The 18098-nt window shown below is 49.8% G+C and overlaps 2 protein-coding genes across 2 annotated transcripts; both read right to left on the bottom strand.

The window, feature by feature from the left end:
* Nucleotides 1–6213: 6213 nt before the first annotated feature.
* On the bottom strand, nucleotides 6214–9385 carry LOC101770230 (U-box domain-containing protein 4). Its single transcript, XM_004958092.3, has 2 exons — nucleotides 7850–9385; nucleotides 6214–6702 (listed from the first exon to the last, which is right to left on the bottom strand). The coding sequence occupies exons 1-2, from the start codon at nucleotides 9155–9157 to the stop codon at nucleotides 6613–6615; spliced, it is 1398 nt and encodes a 465-aa protein (XP_004958149.1). The 5' UTR covers nucleotides 9158–9385; the 3' UTR covers nucleotides 6214–6612.
* Nucleotides 9386–14618: 5233 nt separating this feature from the next.
* Nucleotides 14619–15658, bottom strand: LOC111256208. The gene is made up of 3 exons (XM_022823784.1): nucleotides 15457–15658; nucleotides 15119–15380; nucleotides 14619–15019 (listed from the first exon to the last, which is right to left on the bottom strand). The coding sequence occupies exons 1-3, from the start codon at nucleotides 15585–15587 to the stop codon at nucleotides 14972–14974; spliced, it is 441 nt and encodes a 146-aa protein (XP_022679519.1). The 5' UTR covers nucleotides 15588–15658; the 3' UTR covers nucleotides 14619–14971.
* Between the last annotated feature and the right edge of the window lie 2440 nt (nucleotides 15659–18098).

The following is an 18098-nucleotide window of genomic DNA, read 5'->3' as shown; positions in this document are numbered from 1 at the left end:
GGACTGTCAGAATACATAAGCAACACAATTATCACTCAGGCAAGTCTTTATTTTACATGAGAGCACTTGGATTGTTATTTTTAGCCTTTGCATCTAGAAGATAGCATAGAAGGAGAGAAGCCTCATGACAAATGCCTCCAAGAGTACACCCCCCCCCCCGCCCACCCCACCCCCCCACCCCCCAACAACAAAAAAACACAGGGACTAATCAGAACTAAGACATTTCTCAAGTTGCCTCATTGCTGCAGCTGTGTTCAGCTGAATCTCTAACCGCCTGTGTGTCCTCAGAAAGCTAACTTGAGTTACCTGAACTACAACCGTTCTAAGGAAAAAAACAGAAAAAAACTAAAACTGGGAGAGATTAAACGAGCCCCCCATTATTTGGAAATAAAATCCTTGTCAGGACGGAGGAAATCGAAAATGGGGACGTAATTAGAAGGAAGGAGGAAATCGATAGCTACGGCGCTGCTCCGTGAATCTCCAGTTAAAGTTTGGCGTTAGGGTTTTGGGAGTTTTCGGGTTGAGAAATGCTTGTGGTTAATTAGGGGAGGGTGAGATCAACATGGCAGCGGTGGTGAGTGTGGGTGCCGCAGTAAGGGTGTATGCGCCGCTGGACGCTGAAGGTGGCTATGGACTAGGAAGGCGTGATAACTGGTAGATGGGGCAAGCACGCAGGATGATACAAAATGAGACGATGAACATCTGAGACCTGTTTTTTAAAGAGTGGAGGGCCCTTTTTCAACAGCCCAAACCTCCCTCATCCCAAACAAAAACTTGTAACGCCATAATGAGATTCAATCTAAAATTCTAAGGTGGACACGGTTGGGTAAAGGAGCGAAGAAAGGTACCTCTAGGATGCAGGAGGTGACTAGAGATAGGTAAACTAGGGCAATTTGGGTATCATGAAGGCAATTTGGGTATCATGAACAAAATGCGGCACGTTCCAGTTAACAGCTTATGACGGAATGGACGGGGATGTAAGTTTGAGTCAATGGTTTTTCGATGGTAAATAGGGCAAGACTCTAACTCCCGATCATGGATAGGAAATTTTCTCTTCTTTCGAACGGTATCCTTTATCCTATAGTTGCATACAAGTTATAAAATAAATATCCATGATTCTAAATCAATCAAAAAAACTGGCTTTTCAAGCTACCTCATGCGACTTGTATCATGATGTTGAGGTCGCACATGCGCGGATGTAATGGATTGACCAAAAGAAAGTAAGCGAGGGCACATCAACGTGTACTAGATTGCAACTTGAGTGCTAGTATCTTGCTTGTGGATCCAGTAGTTGTTATAGTTGTGACCACAGGGAAAAGGTACTTTCAGATTCCAGTTACCAATGACCTTTTTCTTAGTGCAGTTCAGCCATGCCTTGGAAGTCTACTAAATTTTAGTCCCTATCGTATCTAATGTTTAGATAATAATTAGAAGTATTAAATATAGGTTAATTATAAAATCAATTGCATAAATGAAAGCTAATTCGCAATACGAATCTATTAAACTTAATTAGTTCATGATTTGACCATGTGATGTTACGGTAGATATGTGCTAATCATGGATTATTTAGATTTAATAGATTCGTCTCGCGAATTAGCTACGGCTTATGCAATTAGTTTTATAACTAGTTTATATTTAGTCCTTTTAATTGGTATCCAAACATCCGATGTGATCCGAACTAAAAATTAGTTCACGGATCCAAACACCCTGGACTCTCCCGCTTGGCAACGCTGCGTCCCTGAACCAGCACAACATACTGAGAATCTCAGATGTCACATAAGTAGATAGCACTTTCCGTCGCTTGTTGTAGTATATGGATTAGTACTAACAAACCGTGTTATCCTTATTGAGGGCCCTGAATGCCAACTGCCTCTTGTGGTGGTCGCTGCACCTGCCATATCGGTGGACTATGATGTCTTTTCGGCAACATCACAACCTGAAAGTGAAACAAGTGAAGTGCAGCTGCATGATGGTGTCCAAAGACAGTTCCGAAGCAGATGCCCAAGTTATAGTTGCGAGGGGTTCATTTGAGCCCGGCCCAATACTAACAGCCAGTACTGATCACCCAATTACGAGATTTGACACCCAAAACTCCACCAAGAAGAGTCTCAAGGCCCTAAATGAGTTTTCTGCCCAGACGCGGGATAAGAAGTGCAGATTGCTTTCATGTACTGCTACTTGGTATTCTTCAGTGAACCGTCGCCATTGGCCTATTCAGATCCTGCTCAGCTACGCTATTCTGTTCTGCCACAGCGAGTTTGACTGAAAACTTATCTCTGTCACATGGTAGGCAGGTAGTACCGTGGTAGCTAGGATGAAGTCGACGTAACACAGCCCTTATCCTGTTGTAGGGCGTGAAGAAATGGTTGTGGATCTGTAATAGTCCGTGGCCGTACGATGCGTGATCGGTGCATAACAGGGACGCCGTTCCGAAGATTGGGTTCATCGGAATCATTGAATGCGTTACGCGTATGCAAGGCTGCTAGTGCTCATTCTTGTGTCCACGCCCGACCGTTGGAGTCGTCGTGATTGAACGTTTGACGTAGTGGCGTAGAAACAAACGATGACGGTGCGAGGTGAAGTAGCCCTGCTTGGCTTGTGGCCTCCTTTTGTCCTGAACCCCTGATTGATTAGGCTTGCACTTCGTGGAAATGGAACTCACAGCCACGGCCTTCTGGAACTCTCCCTGTGTATCTCTCTATCTCTACCTCACTACCTCAGCAGTCAGCACGCTGCTATGAAACATTAGGATTTACCTAGTGTTATTTTTATTCCATTTTACCTAGTGGTGGGCACTTTTAAACTGAAACCGAAAAAAGCACCGAACCGAACCAAAATGCCGGTTTTGTCGGTTTTTCGGTTTGGTGTCGATTTTGATTTTTTGTCTAGATCGGTCCTCGGTGTTGGTGTCAATTTAAGCTCTGCGCTGAACCGAACCACCGAATCACCAATGTTTTACTAGCATCCGTTCAATTCTTACACTCCAGTGGCCCACAGGAACTTCGGCCCAATCTCAGCCCAAGGCCACACCGCCCCTATCCTCTGACCCATCGATCCTTAATCCTTTCGCCATCTCTCCGTTCGACTATCCTTCTTTCCCATCCTGCTTCCGCATCGGCGTCGCCCGCCCCATCCACTGCAGCTTCGCGTGATCCTGTCCTCGAGGCACGTGAGGTAGCAAAACGAGTGGCTGTTGCGGCCTTGTGGCCTTGCGGCGCGGGTGAGCGGCCACCGGCCAGGCGCGTGGCGGCGGGGGCACGGCCGAGCGGTCGCTATAGCGCTGCGCACGCATGGAGCAGCGGCAGTGCGGGCGATCGGCCGCCGGCCACAGCGCACGCCCTAAGCAGCGGCAGCGTGGCGCGGTCTTCGTCTCCCCGCTAGGCTTGGATAGGGACAGTGACAGCAGAGATGAGGTATGAACTTCAGTGAAAACCGAACACCGCATCGAAAACACCGAAACCAAATTCGTCAGTTTTTGTTTTCAATCCGGACCGATCAGTTTCCTTTTTTGCACACCGAAACTTTCAAATACCGGACACACCGAACCGACGGTTTAAACCGAATGCCCACACTAATTTTACCTCAGTGTTTGGCACAGGATACAACTATACAAGTATGGAACTGAATCGCCCAAAGTCATTGTCGATGCGCTGCGTGCCATCTCGTGGTTGCACGGACGGCTGGGTTCCTTGGACATGCTTACATGGTTGGTCCCTCACCCTACAAGCCGGGGCGCTCACACAGTGCGGTGACGGTACAGCACGGCCGCATCTCTTCTCCCCTCGCGGCCGGCGCACATGGCCGTGCCGTTACGGGCGGCAACGCCTCGTCACCGGGACAAGCCACTTTCGTCTCTCTGCGCCTCGCCGCACGGAACCGCAGAAAAAAACTGGCCGTCCCTGCCGCCCCTGGTCCATCGACGGCGACGGCTGCCAAGATCTCCAATCTTCCAGTGCAAGAACGGGCCGAACGCGAGCCCCTCCTTTCAGGACAGGATACTTTTTTTTACAGGTTCCGTGTTGCACTGTTGCACCCTGTGTACAGTCTGTAACGGGACGAGCACACGAGCTAGCGAGCGAACGGAGGTGTCGCGTGGATTGGACTGGATTCAGCGGGAAAGGAGCAGAGGTCAGGAAGCAAAATAATTCGCAAGTTGCCGGACAGCGTCTCAGCTACTTTGTTTATGGCAATGGCAGGCGGCCGGCTCTGTGGCGCGGCCGTCGGCGGTAGGGAGGATATAGGTCGCCAACTTGGAACCCCTGGTGACGTTTTTTTTTGTGTTTTTCTATACGCTGACCGTCTGGTATCGGCGGGGCAAGCGTGCAGCGGATTCAGCGTTCAGACGGGGGCGTGCTGCGTGCCTCTTGTTTTCTGATCCTTGCACGAGTGGTACACGATATGGGCCATGTTTAGTTACCTCCAAAATCCTAACTTTAGCACTATACAAAAAGAAGATTCCCCATCACATCAAACTTGCGATACATGTATGAAGTACTGAATGTAGACGAAATTAAAAACTAACTGCACAGTTTTGTTGTACTTTGCGAGACGAATCTTTTGAGCCTAATTAGTCAATATTTGAACAATAATTCACAAATACAAACGAAACGCTACAGTGTTACTACAATATTTTTAGTGCCCAAAGTTGGGCAACTAAACAAGGCCATGATATTGGTTAAGATATTGCTGGATATCTGAAGAGTTTCTGAGTTCCTGTTGCAAGCTGTAAACACTTCAGGTACAGAGAGAGAGAGGGCCAGATCAGATGCAAATTTGGCCTGTAGGTTCAGCTAATGGCCCTGACCTCTCCAATCTGGCTTCTTGCGTAGAGTATGACCTCTGTTGGAATACGTCGTCCGTAGACCGTAGGATAGCTCTGCAATATCAACATGGGATATGTTGAAGATATTTGAGTTGCTGACCATCCAGTTTGGGCGTTGGAGCGGCGCGACCTTTGAAATGGTTGCCTTGCTTGATTCCGACGGAGCTTGTTCACGCCTCTTGTTTTCGATCCTAGCAGCAGCAGTGGTGCACGACACCACAGTCTTCAACGAATTGCTGAATATTTCCAAACCTATCGCTGCAAGCTGTTCACCAAATCAGAGGCAAACTTTGGCATTTGGCTGGCCCAGCGGTTCAGTTAGCGCCGCTAGTCTCCCTCACCATTTCGATCAGATTGGTCAAATTCTATCCATAATTTGCATCGAAAGCGAGCGATCAACCCCGATCGAATCGACGTCGTCGTCACATCTTCCCTGGCATGCACAAGCACAACACAAGAAGTCGCCGCACTGAACTGAACAACAGGAACACCCAGGTCAGGTCAGCTGAAGGAAGAGCCTTGGGGCAGCGCCCAACTGCGTTTGCGTCCGCGGATCAGCCTCGAAATTTAATTCCTCTTCCTGCTCCGTCAGACAGGTCATATTCTGATGCTGCTATAAACAGGATGATTGGGCGCGAAATTTTCTCTCCGGAACAGCGCCAATCAGCTGCCAAGGAACAGGGCACCGGGACACGGGCCATTGGCCCCTGTCTCGGCCAGCTAGCCGGGATAGTGACCTGAGAGTGTGCAGTGTGCGCAATGCAATGGAGGTGATGCCGATCTTGTCTCACGGAGATCGCAATTATATCCGGCAGGAGATCCAGGATCGGTCTTGAGATTTTGAGCATGGGTTTACACATTTTGGGATCATGTGTTGCATTTCTGACTGACAGTGATGAGAACCGACAGGATAAACGGGATATCTAGAGCAGTCATTTAAAAGGAGTCAGCATTCGTGACAGCTAGCCTAACCAAATGGTTGGCTGAGATCTTCAAATTCAGAAAGTTCTATTGGTGGTATTCATATCCCGTCGATGTCAATCTGTGCAATCTCTAAGATATATGTTTAACTGTTTAAGTGCTAGTCCAATCCTGAATAAATCAGAGTTCTTACAGTACGCTAGTACCCTGCCTAGGCAAAAATCAGTCCGTCATCCATACAAAAACTTCGAATACATGGAGTTTTCCGTGATCCAATTGCTGGGCAAAGCCAGGAACTCTGAGATGAAAGTTCTCTGCTTCTGATCTGAGTTGCAAAAATGAGGGACCTACATTCAGGTCTGCCATATGCTCGCAACGAGCCTTTTCAAAGTACTTTAGACATGTTCACCTCGCGGAAACACCGCGAATTCAGGGGTAACGAGATCACAGATTCAGAGCAAAAGAAGGAATCATGAGAAACAAGTGCAACTAGATAAAAGGAACAGGGGAATGTGGACTCCAAACCTCAAGCAAAAAAAGACATGGTTGACGATCCAACATTCTCCTATAACCTGACAAGGCCAAGCAAGCATACCCTAGCATCCTGTACACAGCTACAATCCAGCATCATTAACTTAGCACCCAAATTCTCCGCTAACATCCCCTGAAACCTCTCTTCACTGACGTTAGTGACCAGCCAAAGCACCCTCACTCCAAACCACATGTGTATTCACATAAGACATAACCAAACCGACCGAAACCAGCTGTTATTTACAGAAGATCAGCACATCACACCCCCTCGCGCAGCTGCTCCGCTCTCAAGACTCCGACAGAGAATGGAGCAGACTTTGGTCCATAAAATTCCTGATTTACCTAGCCAAACTAGTAGCTGCCACTGATCCAGCTCTGCAGCCAACCCCTTGTCGCTGCTCCCTCAGGTAGCCAAGCAAAGTCTCAGCCTGCAAATTATACAACAAAATCTCTCAGTGACTCCACAACTTCTGTAATCTGGAAGCATTTTTCAGATTACTAAAAGAGATCAGCACATGCATTTCTACTTGTAAACCAGAGTGCCAGACAAATGAGGGCACATTTGTTCCAAGGTAGGTCTTCCTCTTCTCTATTTAAGGCCCCGTTTGAAGACAGGAAATTTACTCTACATACTAATTAGAAGTATTAAATATAGTTTAATTACAAAACCAATTCATAAATGAAGGCTAATTAGCGAGACAAATCTATTAATCCCAATTAGTACATGATTTGACTATGTGATGCTACAGTAAATATGTGTTAATCATGGATTAATTAGGCTTAATATATTCATCTCGCGAATTAGCCACGGCTTATGCAATTATGCAATTAGTTTTATACTTGGTATCCAACATCCGATGTGACTTACACTAAAAATTAGTCCACGGATTCAAACATCCCCTAATTAACACCAATATTTCACAAGAACTACGCGTTTTCTTAATTTAACAAGATATGTTGTTTCCTCGAAGAACCAAAGCTAGCAGGCAAAGGCACATCAGTGTTGACTTGCAGAAGACAGCAAGCATCCTCCTGTGCCATGAAGATTTAACAGATCCACGACTGAACTTGAGAAATGTAAAAAATAAACAAGTGCGCATCTTCACAATGTGAAACGAATCCAGAGGTCAACACCTGAGTTTGTGCATGCCACCTAGCACCATCGCCTTTTAGCAACCATGGATAACACTGAGCATTTCTTATGAACAGGTAGAAATCTACCTAAACCACGAGTACATGTATAGTGAGTCCTTTCCTTTGTCTAGGTTTAGTGTACTTTTCAGTACTTTGTGTCAATCGGGCTTCAATCAAACTTCAAACTAAAATGACTTCGTTGTATACTGTTTAGTACAATCAGTTCTAGACTGACGGGCAAAGTGACTTCAGTCACATCAAACCCTCAAAAGACTTCAACATCGATCTACCAATCAACAACTGCAATATTACTGAAATAAATTTTAGCAAATCATGTCCAATTCCAACCTACCATTGACTAGCCAATAGGATGCAGCTAAACCTAAAGAAGCACTAGTACTGAACTTTGTTAGAGAAGAAGGTAGAGTTTGTGTTGTGTACCTTGTGCTTGGCACGGGCAGAACCGGACTGTGATAGCGCGACAAGCGGAGGGATGGCGCCCTCGCGTACAAGAAGCGCACGGTTATGCGGGGAATCGGAGCACAGTTGCAGCAGCGCCACCACGGCGAACTCTTTCTCCTTGGCAGGGCCGTCCTCGATCGCCTCGACCAACGCGGGGATCCCGCCAGCCTCCACCACAGCTTCGCGGCCCTCGGCGATGCCCGCGAGGCTCCCCAGAACCACCATTGCCTTCTCGCACGTCCCGCTGCCGCGCTCGCCGATGAGGTGCACGAGGGGAACGATGGCGCCGGCGCTGACCGCGCGCTCCTTGTTCCTGCGCGCGGAGCAGAGGCGGTAGAGCGTGGTGAGAGCGTCCTTCTTGCCGCGCGTGGAGCCCGCGGAGAGCAGCGCGACGAGCGGCGGGATAGCGCCGCAGGCCCCGATGGTGGCGCGGTTCTCCTCGATGCCCGACAGGCTGAGCAGCGCGCAGGCAGCGTTCTGCTTAGCCGCGGCCGTGCCGGTGCGGAGGGCGTAGACGAGCGGCTTGATGGCGCCCGCCGCGGTGATGGCCGAGCGGTTCCGCTCCTCCAGCGAGAGGTTGAGCAGCGCGGTGACCGCGTTCTCCTGCGCGACCGGGTCGGTGCTGCGCAGCAGCGGCACGAGCGCCGGGATGGCGCCCGACACGCCGATCAGCTCCCGGATGTCGGAGCGGTGCTTCGCGAGCAGCCGTATCCTGGCGGCGGCCGCGCGGCGCGCGTCGGGCGCGGCGTCGGGGCCCAGCGCCTGCACGCACGCCAGCACGAAGGGCTCGACGCGCTCCAGCGGCGCCGCGTCCGGCGACAGATCCATGGACTCGAGGTCGTTCAGATCCACGGCGGCGGCCGGCGCGTCGGATCTGGGCGCCCACGCCGCCGCCGCCATCGCGAGGCGCTCGAGCTCCCCGGAGATGTCGGAGCTGAAGCTGGAGTAGTCGGAGAAGTCCCGCGACAGCTCGAGCAGCTCCGTGGCGGCCGCGTTGATGGCGGATGACGACTTGGCGACGGCAGCCGGGTGCGCTGGCCCCGCGGTGGCGGCGAGCTCGCTGAGGTGGAAGTCGATGACGGAGTCGGTGAGGTTCTCAATGTCGGAGTCGCCCGCGTCGCCGTCGCCATGGCGCGGGGCCGGGGAGCCCGGGGCGGAGTCCGGCTGTAGCAGCGCGGAGCGGATGGTGCGCATGGAGCGCCCCGGGCGGCGCTGCGGCCCCGCGGCCGCGCAGGGGCTCTGCCCCGGCGACGGCGAGGGGATCTGCGAGCCGGCGAGCGACACCATGGCGCGGCGGGCGGGAAGGCTGGTGGCGAGTGATGATGAGGGAGGGAAGGTGGGGAGGAGAGGGAGAGGAGGTGGTTGGGCGCTGTACTGGTGCGTGTATACACGTATACGCTGGGCTCGCCGCCGATGCTGCTGCGTACAAGTCTGCTGCCGAGCGCAGCACAGTCCGCGCGCACCGCAACAAACGAGCGAGCACTCCCGCGGCGGAACGGAACGAGATGCGAGTGCGGGGTGGATCTTTGTAGCCGCTTTTGCTCGCCCGGTGACAGGTGGCTGTGCTGCTGCTAGCCCACCGGTTGTTTATGGGTCTATCACAATGACACGTGGGGCAGGGGAAGCTGTGTGCGGAGCTGTCAGTGGGTTGGAGTGGAGTGCCAGTGGCGCCGTGAACGCTGCGAGGGAGCACCACCACGGCCGGGTGGCTTTTGGTGGCTGCTGGGCGTGGCCGGCGCGGGCCGTCATGAGTGGAGTGGGTGCGCGGCGAGGACGGGAACGGAGAGCGAGCGAGCAAGGAATCGCTTTTCCGTTTGCTCGCGCCAGCCGCCAGGCTTACAAACCGACGAGCGACGATCCCTGCCAGGCTGCCACCGCGCACCCGCGCGCGGGGCTCCGGCGGTAGCGTTCGTCTCATCGGGCGGACGGACGTTCGCTCGAGTCTATCACAGCGGTTTGGATTGCATTGGATTTGGATGGGCGTGCGCACGGCAGGCGAGATCCTGGCTCCTCGCTCCTTTTTCCCCACCGGGAACAGAGGCGGCGTGCCGCGGCATTTGGCGGATTTTTGCAGGCACGGCGTGGCGGTGCCGCCAGGGTTGTGGGCAGCGGTGGTGGACGCTTTGCACGCCTCGTGTCCGCGCGTGCTCTCAAAAGGAGGGGCTCGTCCAGTCCCTGGCATCTCAACTCAACTCATCACGCGGCGTCGGCGACGGTCGCGCACCCCGCGATTCAAAGCTGGGTGGCATGGCCGCTTGGGGACAAAAGGCGGCCGGGGCTCAGGTGCGCGTGTGGCGTGGGGGGAGTGATGAAAGCCCCGGAAAATGACGCAAAGCAAAGGGGAGAGCAGAGATGCTCCGGTCTCACGTCTCGACAGGAGGAAAAGGGGAGTGCGGGCTGCAGAAACGGCCACGGCGAATGTGGTGCTAGTTCTTTCGTCTGGTATACGGTGACCACACACACACACACAAGATTGATGTGTTTTACCTGAGCGAAGGAATCGTAGAAATGGTGGCAGTGAGATTTCAAGCTACTTGACTGGCATTAATCCACTCGCTCTGGTTGAATAGCTGGTTGACATTGATGGCTCGGTTACTAGCTGCAATGCAAACCGGCGTGCCGAATTGTGCGGCTCGCTCCAGCGGTAACGGCCATCAACCCACCGTTGGACTTCGATTGCCGTGTTAGAATTTGGGCTTCATTAGCTTGTCCGGTACTACAAAATCAGTATCAAGTACCAATCCGCTGTACTACAAATTTGGAGTGGTGGTGGTGACTGGTGAGCAAAGCACCGCATTGTGTTGCAGTCCCTCTCATGTCCCCGTCCTTTCTTGCGGGCAAGATCCAAATTTCCCTCCTCGTTAAGCGAAGATTGTTATTTTGATTGGTAAGCAAAGATTTCCGTACTCAATAATGAAACTCTTTGCTTCTACACAAGTTCTCAGTGGTACGAGGAGTGATACATGGCCAGCAACTTACCACCCGGGGCGAGAGGCTCTTTATTTTTTCCCGGCCTGCAGCCAACATAGGCCTTTAATAGATCCCTGTTGGACCACTCGTCTTAGCCCACAAATCCTCAACTTTCGCCCACAGTTAGATGCAAGGCCTATTATGAGTCGAACCAGACCTGAATGGGCCGCCCACACTCTGCCGCGAACCGAAGCCCACGTACTCCCCACCTGAATGAGGGCCTGAGGGGCCGTGTGTGCGGCATCTGGGAATTTTTATATTTTTATATTTTTTCTTTTACGAATTTATATAAATAAATAGTCGATCCAAAAATTTAAAGAAATAGACCTCTACTGCCGGATCAAACGGCGGTAGGTAAAAAAAAACTAAAAGGACGCTACCGCCAATTGAAACGGCGGTTGGAGCGGAAACCGCCGTTTCAACTTGCTATAAGTTGGATTAGTTTTATTATTTTGTTTTCGTGTAATTTTTTCTCCGACTTAAAAAACAATATCAAGTTACATTGGAAGCACTAAATATTCGAATATGTCACTATTGGTTGCAATATGAAACTTCCTAATTTGAGAGAGGTAGAGCGCTTCAAGGAAATAATTGAAAATGCATTAACTCCCGACCATTAGATATATAGCTATTTTCAGCGAAATTACAACACATAGAAACGAAATTCGTGCACAACATATGAACACCAACGACTCTAGAGTGAACAATTAATTATATATTGCAGTGGCATGTGCAGCACGGATGCTATTCTAAACATGTGCCGTTGCTAAACCTAACATGCCTTAGGTAATTGAAATAGCCGGGGATAGAACCATCTCTACTTAGAGATGGGGGGCGATCCTTATTGTGGTGGTAGGGGCACTTGAACCGTACAAATCAAGTCACCTGTGATATTAACCGCCCAAGAATTTGCATCAACTTTGGATTGAACATTCTCCACCTTACGCTCGAGGTCAAAGATCTTGCACTTGAGGTAGTGTATGTACTCTTGGGTTGGCTCAAGAAGTGGAGGATCGACCCACTTCGCATAGCAGCAGTTATCTTCATCGAGATAAGACTAAACATGATGTTAGTTTGTAGCACGAAAAGCTTAGCAAGAGTAAGGAAGTAAAAGCTTGACTCACCAAGTCATACGGGCATCGAAAGAAACGCCGGCTTCCATCAACGTAGCCATCAAATAGCTGGACGACGCAAGCCATGCTATGGTGACACATTGGCCACGCATCATGACGGTCATCATAAGGCCTAAGACAGTTTGGAGGGACATAGTTAGCCATGTCATACAGAGGGAAGTCGTCGAGGGGTGCCTCATACTTGGTTGGGCCAAAAGAACCTGGCCAAGTGATGGTGGGAATAGGAGCATCCCCTCCTCCCACGACCTCTACCTCTTGTGGATGCCATTGTTCTTCCTTCTACTCAGTGGTGTGGAAGGATACGGGAGAGGGAGGTCCAATATAAGAAGTGTTGAGATGGAGATGCACTGTGCCCCCATGTGTTCAGTACCCTGTCTTGTTCAATCATCTTGAAAAAAAGCTAGGTATAGGCTTTGCAGGTGCAAGGATGTAGGGCTCAGTGTTGAGTCCCATCTGTCTGAGAAGGCTCCGTTTAGAGTCCTTACAGTCTATAGTGTAGGCTTTTTAGTGACGGTTCACCTCAACAGTGGATTAGCACTATTTTAGTACTGTATTGGCAGCAGAGCAGTATAATGGGAATAGTGTGGAATCTAAGTACTTGAAGCATGGAGATGAAATGTTATCACAGTACAAACAACAATACAATGACATCTAAGGCGCTCAACATGACAAACCTAGAGAGCACCTTCCCTTGGATAAAATACCTTAAGTAATGTAAATTGGTGGATCACAACTATTGTTCTACTGGGTGAACCGGGGAAGTTTCCCCTTCCTCGCTGTTTTGGAGGAAGATTCTTCATCCTGCTTCATCATCTTCTTCTGTCGCTCTTCTTCCTGGAGGAGTTGCGCCTGACGAGTTTCGAATTCTTCCTCCTGCCGTTTCAGTGCTGCCTCTCGAGCACCTAACTAGTCACACCACCTCTACAGTTCATCCTACTTGCCCTTCAAACAGATCTGTTGTTGGCGGATGCGTCGCTCTTGCTCAAGCCGAACAAGACGTGCCTCGTATCGAGCCGCTTCTAGCCTACCATATTATTGGGTTTTGGTCTCTAGCACTACTAGGATTATGCCCACCCTCCCTTAAGGCCTAGTGTCGATCCATTCCATAAATGTGCATGCCTGCATGTTCATTCGTGATTAGTTCTACATTCTAGTACATAGAAAATATATTTAAAACGTTTATGAACGGATTGACCTTGAAATCATCGTCAATGTTGGGATACTTGAAGTACCTACACCCCTTTTCCCCCCTAGGTACTTGATCCTCCCATCCTTGCAACCATGCACGGAACCCGCAGTGGCATTTGGGACGCTCATTCCATGGTGGAATCCCATTTTGCTCATCCCTCCACGACAATATTTTTTAGAGGGAGATGCAACATCACTACAAGCGTTGCATTCAAGTTGGGAAGTGGTAATGGTGCGTTTGAACGTTGCCTGAACGTCTAATATATATTAGTGACATGGTCCATGGACCATGTCCATAATGGCAAAAGGAAAAGGACATGCATGGACATCATAGTCTGCACCGGCCTACCTATCAAAGTCTCTGCACCGGCTTACATAATGTATTCTGCAAAGGAGCACACATCATAGTCTACAGCATCGTACACATTATAGCCTGCACCGGCCTACAAAAGATAAAGGAGGCCCTATGGACTAAATGCATCCTCGCTTGTGATGCACAGCACCAAGACCACGTCTCGTGGCCCGCTGCGCTGCTCTAGTCTGCAACCGGTCGTACGTAAAGGGCTCCGGAGGGGCAACCTTGCGAGGCGAACGTCCTGGTGCGTCTGCAGCTGGTGTCACAAACTCCTAGGTGTAGTCCTATGTCGGAGGCACTGGCGCGTCACCCAACTGCGAAGGACCTATCTCCTCAGTGTCGTAGCTGTAAAAGGAGTCTACCGATGCGGAACTCGTCCTGTGGATCTCGTCCTCTACGGACTCGTCATCGGTCCCTCCGCGGCCTATGTACGCTGTTATCGAACCAAGAAGTGTTATTGTCAATTTCGATCTGTATTTGTACTGGAATAGAATGTATGTATTGATGACGCACCTAAGTCGTCCACACGGAGTCCACGTGAAGACGGTCTTGCTGCACTAAATCCTCTGTACTGCTGCGGAACTATGTCACGTAATTCTAAATTAGGATGACGAATTAGAGAACAATTGGTGAATGAAAACTGAGAAAGTAGAGAACACATACTAGTGGGGGGTCAAATACTGCGGATCCGGCGCATAAGTGGAAGGACCTGTTGCAGCAGTTGCCCAAGACGGTGCACGTGGAGGAGTCCATGCTCGGGGGACGGAGGGGGGGGGCTTGTCGGGGATACATCCCCAGTACCCGCAAGGAAGGAAGAAGTCAGACTCCTACTAGGATTCCCCTGTAATCCGACTAGGACTAGTCCCGTGTACTCCAACTAGGACTCCTCCTTGTAATCCGACTAGTACTCTGCCCCCTGGAGTATATAAAGGAGGGCAGGGGTACCTAGCTCGGCAGGTCATACCTCAACACCCAAGCCCAGGAGAGACAAGAACAACTCCAGTTCATCAAATACAAACCAACACACAGGACGTAGGGTATTACGCGATCTAGCGGCCCGAACCTGTCTAAATCGTGTTCCCGTCGTCACCATTGATTCCTTGATTCTCGATGACCCTTACCGTATAAAAGACCACCTAGGGTACCCCCTAGGCGGGTTGCCGGTCTTAAACACCGACAGGCTGCATGTGCCTGTGGTGCACAAGATGCCACGGGGTACGCCGGACGTGTGGGTGCAGCAAAAGACGAACCGGGGTGGTGCATAGGTGGTGCTGAAGATGAACCGCGGTGCTGCATAGGTGGTGCTGAAGACGACCCGGGGTAAGCACCCTGTGGTGGAAGTAGAACGTCGGCGTCACCATCACGGCAGTTGACGGCCCGCAGGAACCTAGTACAAAGGCGTTCTATCCTCTTGTATGTCGACTCGTGCTCCTGCGGAGACATGTGACAGCATTGCTACACACCAGTCCTCATCGTCGCCTGAACCGCTGCAATAACATCGTACTGATGCCAATTACATAGTTCAAGTTAGGCACACCATATTTTGTATAAAGTGCAACATAATCCAAAGCAGTTTGAGTAGCAAATGATGCAGAAGTGTACCGCGATGTCGAAGCTCACATCCCTGGAACGCGGGTACGTCTGTGTTAGTGATGCGGTCTCTGTCGGTGTCTGTCTAGGAACATGCATGAGGCGTGTCCATGTCCTCGGGAAGTACCATTGCAGGTACGCTGCGAAAGCGTCGTTTGAGTGTAGACGATCCTCCTGCACCAAGTCCTCCAAAGCGTCCGCCCACATCTCCACGTGCGAAACCATCCTCGGACCCCACTGCGTCACTAGCCCAACACCACCTTGACGTGTCCACCTAACATATGCATCGTGCAACGGGTTAGACTAACGCAAAATATTTATTAGATGGAAAATGATTAGATGGGGCTTACCCGTGAATGTCGATCGGGATGATGTAAGTAACAGGAAGTGGGGAGTCCTGATACCGGTGAAACTGCCTCATCACACGGTGTACCGCGTACTCTTCGATGTGGATGTTGTACACCAGTGGCTTCTTCATCATCCAGTACTCCCAATCTCGCAGGCACAACAAAGACAACCCATGCGAGGCACGGGCATGGATGTCTGCTGCGGTGTAAGGTGTCCACCTGACGTCAGTGTCGACAAGAGCGTCAAATTGACCGACAAAGTCTGGGTACAACTTCATCGTCTGAACTCCAATCCACGATCCGTACAAAAAAAATATTTCACAAGCAGGTTTAGTACTCAAAATGTGAATGCATGCAACATATGAATTGAGTATGAAAATTAATTGTAGGTTTAGTATCGTACATTTCTCAAGGACCACATCGAACCCATCGTGGGTCTGTCAACGTTGTCATGGTCGAAAGGCAACTCCGTATAGGGTGCGACGTTAATGAGTGACCGACCTATCAGGAAGCGCTCGTACGACCAAAGCTGTAGAAGCAATGGGCAACCAACAAAGATGGGTTCCATGGAGTTTACCTTACAGCAGCCCGTGCAAAGCCCCCTATAGGATGCTGCCAATACAGCTGAACCCCAGCTGTACTATGGAACCTCATCAAGTGGGGCCTCCACTATAACCCTAGCATAAGGTAGGAGGTGTTTCGGAACCGAGTTTCCTTGGGACGTGCAGAACATGATCCACCCAAAGAGCCACAGTAAGTAGGCCTCCAAGTACCTCGCAATTGTGGTGTCATCAACATCAGCTCTCATATAGTCGGCCTGCACAACCATACAAGTTACTTCACACATTCACAAACCTTAGTGGTATCGAAATGAAAAGACAGGTAAATAAGTACTTACACTGAACTGCATGAGCCACTTCTTCGTGGGTCCGTGTGTGGAGCTGAAGGTACGGTACGGCAAGGCCCGATCGTTAAGCAAAACATGGGCAAACCGATCCAAAAGCTCCTCACACCAGCCAACTGACACGTCCTCCGCGCCAATGGTCCTGCCGGCACACGAAAGTCAAAGCAGGAGCGACACATCCTGAAGCGTAGGGGCCATCTCACCTACTGTCAGGTGGAACGTGTGAGTCTCAGGCTGCCAACGGTCAACAAGAGCTGCTAGGAGTGACATCTCGAAGTGGAAACGTGTCGCCTTGTCCGCGCGCTTCACTCTTATGTCCATCATGTCTATCTCAACCAACCTCGGTAGCGGGAGGAGCCCCGCAGCGCGTAACCTGTTGCATGGATACCATTTATTATTTAAAAGAACACAATCTTAGACTTAAAATTGAGTAAACTAAGTAAAATGTACCTCGAAATCCACCGAGCGTCGATCGGCATCATCGAAAGTGGGACACGTGCGCAAAGCGTGCCGAGGTTGGCACCCCGTACGGCTGATAGGAACGACCTGTGAGTGGTATCCACGTGAGGGTTGAGCAACTCAGGGGTCTCATACCCCTCTCCAGCCTCCTCCACCATACCTACAACACGTATAATATTAGGACATGATGAATGAAATATATACGGCTGACATGGAGATGAAATAATAAAATTTACAACAAATACCAATTATTTGAAATAGTACATAAATGAAATACAATTTTCAAGACATGATATATTTGAAATACAATATGAACGAAATATTATAGATATAGAATTATTAAAATGTCTCACTATTACAACTTAGGTTTGAGTCCACAATCTAAGAATTACAGGAGTCCCTCGACATAAAATAAACATGACGAATTACATTACATATGACTAAGTTGATGTAGGAGTACATAAACATACAACACACATTACTACTGTTGCATATGATAATCACAGAAGCCCGTCATTGTTCCTACATGCACGATGACCCCGACCACGTGCTGGAGCATTTGCGACACCTGTTGATGGTCTAGCTTGGTTACTCCCGCCTCCATATGTCATTGAAGGGCAGTTCTTGTACGTGTGACCTGTTTCATGACACTTCAAGCAAAGGCGGACATCAGGACCAGCTTCGGATTGATCCATGTTATTCCAAAAGCGTTTGTTCTTGTGTCGCCCATTCTCTTGGAACATTTCTGGATCAGGGTCAGGAATGTAACGTGCGGCATTACCAGGATTATTGATGAAGTTTCCTAGTAAACGATATCCATAAACCTCGTTCCTCCAAGCGACCCATATAGTTTCCCTCAGGAAGTAATGTGGTACGAACCGAGTTCTTCACCACTCTGAACTATCATTACAAAGATAAAGTCAACCATCGCTTCACAACTGCCTTCACCTTATCCCCACTAGGGTACAAAGTATCCACACAAACCTCATTCTCCCTGTACTCCTAAGGTACATTTTTCCATTCATTGACTGCTAGGCTGGAATGGCCATAACTTGATTAGTTCCACGGGACAGGATTAGCATCATCCTTATCCGACGAGTCAACATTCATGGCACGAACACTGCTAGAGAAAACGCCTCTAGTACCGGTTAGGAACCCCCCTCTAGTATCAGTTGTGCAACCGATACTAGCAATTTGGTACTAGAGGAGGGTCCTTTAATACCGGTTAAGATAACCGGTACTAAAGGGTATTAAAAAATTAAAAAAATAAAATCCCCCCAGC

Source organism: Setaria italica, chromosome II (genome assembly GCF_000263155.2).
Source record: "Setaria italica strain Yugu1 chromosome II, Setaria_italica_v2.0, whole genome shotgun sequence".
NCBI lineage: Eukaryota > Viridiplantae > Streptophyta > Magnoliopsida > Poales > Poaceae > Setaria > Setaria italica.
Note: the sequence above shows the minus strand (reverse complement) of the source record. Positions and strands in the feature narration are given on the sequence as shown.

Bases quoted from the DNA above. Each gene is read 5' to 3' on its own strand.
- LOC111256208 (XM_022823784.1), bottom strand. From the start codon at position 15,587: ATGATGAAGAAGCCACTGGTGTACAACATCCACATCGAAGAGTACGCG. The intron at 15,381-15,456 runs GTAAGCCCCATC...TGCATATGTTAG, and splicing joins ATCCCGATCGACATTCACGG to GTGGACACGTCAAGGTGGTG. The intron at 15,020-15,118 runs GTACACTTCTGC...AATTGGCATCAG, and splicing joins ATGTGAGCTTCGACATCGCG to TACGATGTTATTGCAGCGGT.
- LOC101770230 (XM_004958092.3), bottom strand. From the start codon at position 9,157: ATGGTGTCGCTCGCCGGCTCGCAGATCCCCTCGCCGTCGCCGGGGCAG. The intron at 6,703-7,849 runs GTACACAACACA...TATAATTTGCAG, and splicing joins CTGCCCGTGCCAAGCACAAG to GCTGAGACTTTGCTTGGCTA.